The sequence below is a fragment of the Peromyscus californicus genome, unplaced genomic scaffold, assembly GCF_007827085.1.
Source record: "Peromyscus californicus insignis strain IS unplaced genomic scaffold, ASM782708v3 Scaffold_5__1_contigs__length_169319896, whole genome shotgun sequence".
Classification (NCBI taxonomy): domain Eukaryota; kingdom Metazoa; phylum Chordata; class Mammalia; order Rodentia; family Cricetidae; genus Peromyscus; species Peromyscus californicus.
The window spans coordinates 8,348,571-8,354,633 of NW_026294573.1; the positions used below are offsets into that span (position 1 = coordinate 8,348,571).

A 6,063-nucleotide genomic window follows, 5' to 3' on the forward strand; every position below is an offset into this window, starting at 1 on the left:
ATCATGTCTGGTTTCTGCAGTGCTGGGGATGGAGTCCAGGAATTTATGTGTGCTACTCAAATCATTCTACCTTGTATACTCTGGGCCTACGATTGGTTTACATATTAAAGAAGAAAATCACTGGGGCTTGGAGAGACGGCTCAGCTGTTAGGTGCACTTGCTACTCTTCCAGAAGACTCAAGTTTGGTTCTCAGCATTCACATGGTGGCTTACAAGTGCCAGCAACTCCAGTTCTAGGCCCTGACAACCCTCTTCTGGACTCAGTAGGCACCTGCATTCATATGTGCCTATCCACACGGAAACCCACACACATTAACAAAATCTTTAAAAAATATTCTCTTTCTGATTAAAAAACAAGCAGAACACAGGAAGAAAATGTGCAAGGAAAGTGGATTTATTCACGAGAGACTAAACATATATACAGATTTACACACACACATACATACTTAGGGTTTCTCTTGCTGTGAAGAGACACCATGACCACAGCAACTCTTATAAAGGAAAACATTGAATTGGGGTGGCTCGCTTACAGTTCAGAGGTTCAGTCCATTATGATTATGGTAGGACATGGTGGCATGCAAGCAGATATGGTGCTGGAGAAGTAGGTGAAAGTTCTATATGTTGCAGGCACGAGGAAGTGATCTGAGACACTGGGCATGGCTTAAGCATATATGAGACCTCAAAGCCCACCTCCAGTGACACACTTCCTCCAACAACACCACACGTACTCCAACAAAGCCACATCTCCCTATGGGCTGATGGGGGCCAATTACATTCAAACTATCACACACACTCTTTAGGAAAGTTTATTAGAGTAACTACTTTCTAGGAACAAACTAGAAAATTAAGATGCTGCAACCTATTGGTCTCTTTTTGTGCTACAGTGAAATGCATAAGCAGTCTTTCTCCTATCACCTGAAAATCAACTCCTTCAGACCCCTGGATCTCCAGTGTGTGAAGAATGCCTTCTGTATGCTGTTTCAACGACTGGGCTAAGAGCTGTGCCCCTAAAGAGAACCAGAATGCGGTTGGCCACCACAGACACTGAGATAAGATTAGAAAGTTCGACTTTTATCCAGGCACACACCTGTAATACAGCACTCAGAAGAGTTTAAGGCCAGCCTAGAGTACATGGCAAGACCCAATCAATGTTCTGTAGGGATTTCTATTTTTCTCCCTATCCTTCCTCCTTCCTTTGTTGTACTGGGATCAAACCCAGGACCTTGCACATGCTAGAAAAGTGTTCTACCACTGAGATACATTCCCAGGTCCTGTGACATCGTGCCTCAAAGAGAAAAAGAGAAGGAGGGGAGAGAAACTTTCATTTCTAACCTCTGACCTCTGGGAGAAGAGGAGCTGAAGACTAAGCTGCTCACCAATGGCCAAGGATGCCATCGTCAACCTATGTAACACGAGGGTGCTGGAAGGGTGGCTCTCCAGGAGAGCATGGAAACACCTCGCACCTCACCTGCACATCTGCTTATACATCTATACTATACCCTTTATTATACCCCTTATTAATAAACAAGTTGCCCCAAACCTTGTTTCCCTGAGTTCTGTGAGTGGCTCTACCAATATAATCAGATCAGGGCAGCAGGACAACCTAACACTTTCCTTTTTATTTGTTTGTTTGTTTGTTTGTTTGTTTTGAGACAGGATCTCATTATGTAGCTCGGGCTGTTCTGAAACTCACTCTGGAGACCAAGCTGGCCTCAAAGTCACAGAGATCCACTGCCTCTACCTCCCAAGAATCCTACCACTTTCAACAGGTATCTGAAGAGAGACAGTCAAGTGGACGGACCCCTCAACCTATGGGATCTATTGCTACCTCCACCCTGCCAGCCAGTTCTGCTAGAGAACTCCTTGGTGTGGGTAAATAAGTCTCGTGTATCTGGTGTCAAAAATGGGGTACAGAGTTGGGTGAGAGTAAGAGGAAGTGCTTTCTCTGGAGTCTCTGTCACCTAAGGGCAGGATGCAGCACACGACAGTCAAATGCTGGGAATCTGTCTCCAGCCCTGTCAACAGGGGAAGATGACGGGGCCTGCACCACAAGGCAGGATGAAGATCTAGTAGATGGCCTGAACTCTGTCCCAGACAAGGTCTGTCTGATGGAGCCTGCACCACAAGGCAGGATAAAGATCTAGTAGATGACCCGAGCTCTGTTCATCTATCTCCCCTAAGACCCATGTAAAATCCAATTAAGATACCTCCATTTTAAATGTCAAATTTAAAAAATTAAAACCAAGTACTCTCTTCTGCAGTTGCCTATACCCATCCTCCCTCTCCTGAGGCTATCTTATCTACCTCTCCAGCTGCACCTAGCTCACAGTTGTGTACCTGTCTTTCTCCTTTTAATCCAGCCACGGACAGTTTATTTCCCTCCAGGGAGGAAAGGGAATGATCTTTGTCCCACATCAGGGCTCCACAAACAAGTTTCAGTTGACCAGAAGGAGCAAATCTACAGAGGCAGAAAGATTAATGGCTGCTTAAGCTGGATGTGGTGTTAAAACAAACAGATTGTTGGATTGGAGGCCACCAAGGGTTGCATAGAGTGATCCTGTCTTAAAAAAAAAAAAAGTCTGGCCAGGCAATTACACACCTTTAATCCCAGCACTCAGGAGGCAGAGGCAGGCTGATCTCTGAGTCAGCCTGGTCTACAGAGTGAGTTCCAAGACAGCCAGAGCTACACAAAGAAACCCTGTCTAGCAAAACAAAACAAACAACTGACTAGATGGCTCAGTGAGTAACACATGGAGTAATGACTCCACAAAGCTGTTCTCTGCCCTCCATTTGTGATCCTCAAAACACGACACCACCTCTTGACAGTAACATTAAATTTTATGATTTATGTGTGTTGAGTGTTTTGCCTGCATGTATGTATGTGTACCACAAGTGTGCCTATTTCCCACAGAGCCAGAGGGAACATTAGATTCCCCTGGAACTGGAGCTACAGACCATTGTGAGCCACCATGTGGGTGCTGGGAATCGAACCCAAGACCCTTGGAAAAGTGCTCTTTACTGCTGAGCCATCTCTCTAGGCCCTAATAATAAATTTTAAAATAAAAAAAAAAAGAAAGATATCATTCCTCCCCATCCCCAGATAAATAAAAAAGCAGGTCAGGGGCAAGAGGAACGATGTTCAATGATTGTTAATGAGTATGGTTTCCTTCTGGAATGAAAAAGTGTTCTAAAATTGACAAATTGACTAGTGACAGTTGTATACGTCTTTTTTGTTTGGTTGGGTTTTTTGTTTTGTTTTGTTTTTCCGAGACAGGGTTTCTCTGTGTAGCTTTGCGCCGCCTTTCCTGGAACTCGCTTTGGAGACCAAGGCTGGCCTCGAACTCACAGAGATCCGCCTGCCTCTTCCTCCCAAGTACTGAGATTAAAGGCATGCGCCACCACCACCCGGCGACAGTTGTGTACTTCTGTAGATACACTTAGAACCACATGGAATGATTCACTTTTGTTTGTTTGTTTTTGGAGACAGGGTTTCTCTGTGTAGCCTTGGCTGTTCTGAAACTTACTCTGTAGACCAGGCTGGCCTCTGCCTTGGGGATTAAAGGCACGCGCCACCACGACCAGCTGGTATGATCTACTTTAATTGGATAAAGTGCATCATCTGTGCCTGGACACCTCAGTCAAGCTGCTGAGGGAAGCTCCTTTGGTACACATACACTAGGGAATCCATGACCTTGTCTGCCGGAGGCTGTTCTCCTTCCCTGCAGCTGACCTTTTATTTCTGCTGTATATATTGTTCTCTGGTTTGGAGAATGAGCAGCTTCTCCACCCCTGACCTCCACAGTTGAAATCTTTAGTATTTTAATTATTTTCATTCATGTATACAATGTACTTCAATGCCATTCATTCCCCCATTATCTTCTCTTGGTCTCTAGCAACTTTTTTCCAATAAGCTTTGTATAGGTACCTTGCTGTTTGTGGTTATGAATAAAAAGTTTCAGGCCAGCCTGGGCTTTAAGAAACTCTGTCTCAAATTTAAAAATATAGATATATATTTTTTTCAATAGAGAGTTTTGGGTTTTTGTCTTCTTCTTTTTGGGGTTTACAGAAATGTGCCACTCTACCCAACATGTTGACAGAAGGATTTCTAGTTGACCCTTAGATTCAAGCTGAGCAGATTTTCCTGATTAAGTGTCAGAATGGATTTATTCTTGGGTACATAAAACAAACTGCTCTCCACAAGCTCCTATGTGGAGATGGCTAATTTGGAAATATTAAAGATTTAAATGAAGAGACATTTACCCATAAAATCCACAAGACCATGCTATCACCTACAAACAAGAGTGAGAGTCTTGGTAAGGATAGGTTTGATGGAGCAGACTCTGTGAGTTCCCAGAAGGGGTCTTCTCCTCTCAGCCTCCCAAGTCCTGTGCTGGACTAATGGGGCACCACAAGACTGTGGCCCCACACTCTTAAAAGTCCTATACCCGAAAGTAGAAACTATAATGAAGAATAGGTCAGAATGAGCCAAGCTGTGGTGGCACATGCCTTTAATCCCAGCACTCACCTCACTCATAAGGCAGAGGCAGGCAGATCTCTGTGAGTTCCAGGCCAGCCTGGTCTACAGAGCTAGTTCCAGGACAGCCAATGCTGCAAAGGGAAACTCTGTTTTGAAAAACAAAACCCAAAAGGTCAGAACAAAGGGAAGCAAGGTCTCCTAACAACTCTGTTACGGGTACTCAGAGTAAAGAGCTTCAACCCTGGGATAAAAGTCTAACAGCAAACACCCTCTGTATCCAGGTAGACTGTAATGCATTAACACCAGACCTTGTCTGGGGGTTAAGGTGAGAAAAGCACTTGCTAGGCAGCATTTCCCAGGTCAGTTATCTCTTCCCCTCATCACACCTTGGGGCAGAAGGTCAAAGAACATCTCTGGTTGGAGGTCTGAAGTTGCCAGGCCTCTCACTACTTCAGTTACCCAAGATAGCATCCGAATACCTCACCTCATAGTCTTTCCTTGGAAGGATCTCATCCTCCTCTTCCTGTGTTTCCCCGAGGATGGTCTAGAAAAAGAGATTCACAGAATGGAGACCTTTTTAGGTTAAGGGTGGAAGGAAGGAAGTTTTACTAAAATCTAAATCAGCTGGTGCCATCATCAAACAGGACAGAATTTCAAAAACACATTTAGGATGGGTATTTAGTCACTAGCTGTAATCTACATTTCTATTGATTGACACATTCTCCCATCATAACGCTCACCTTCAGGACATCTGAAAGATGTCTGATGGCAGCTTAGGGTGGAGAACATTCGGGATTCATTTGACAACAGACCGAATATGAAATCAGAGGGAACGTATCAACTCTGAGAACACAACTCAAGTTTTCCCAGGTTGCTTTGCAGGAGAAAGCTGGATCATCAGTGACCCAGAAAAAGTAAAGGATAGAATAAGAAAAGGCTGGAGAAACTAAACCAACTGCATGAGCATCAAGTCCTGCCAAAGGGTTCATTCTGAAAATGCCTGCTTCATTCAAAACTCCTTTCTGATGGAAATAAAAGAAAATACGGATGGCATTAACCCAAGCTGGCCGAGATCTTCCCTTAGACTCCAGAGAAAGGTTATGAGAAAAGAACTCTGACTTGAGCACGCGAAGAAAGACGGATGCTTGCAAAGCTCGGGCAGCGGTCCCCGGGCCCCACCCGCAGCCACCTGCCGGCGCAGTTCGGCTCGGCCCCACCCCCGGCAACGCCTCTTGTCATCCCTTAGCAACTGCCCCCTCCCCAGCCCGGCCGCCGCTCACCAGCTCCTCGGGCGTGCGGCTCTCGCGTTCACCGCAGCAGCAGCACCACCTGCAGCAGCAGCACACAGACCCCCTGCACCCCGCCATCTTCCTCCTTTCCTGCCACCCCGGACCCCCTAGGCCAACCCCCCTCCCACCCAGGATCTGCGCCACACGTGACTGGCCCCGGGAGGGTCACGTGGCCCTCTCGAGCTTTGGGACGGGAGACAGGGAGTGGCTGCAGACGGGTGGGGCGAGAGCTCGCGTCACATGACGCAGTACTGGACCGGCTTCCCAAGAGACCTCCGGGCGCGGCCATGTTGGGGG

At 46.2% G+C, this 6,063-nt stretch overlaps 1 protein-coding gene across 1 annotated transcript in view; it reads right to left on the bottom strand.

The window, feature by feature from the left end:
- The window catches only part of Clcn6 (chloride voltage-gated channel 6), a 39,865-nt gene extending 33,979 nt beyond the window's left edge, over nt 1–5,886 (bottom strand). The window contains exons 1-2 of the mRNA XM_052714975.1: nt 5,758–5,886; nt 4,962–5,021 (exon numbers count right to left, since the gene is read on the bottom strand). Coding sequence (XP_052570935.1) covers nt 4,962–5,021; nt 5,758–5,844 — 147 coding nt within the window. The 5' untranslated portion in view covers nt 5,845–5,886. The remainder of the gene's footprint in view (nt 1–4,961; nt 5,022–5,757) is intronic.
- Nucleotides 5,887–6,063: the final 177 nt, after the last annotated feature.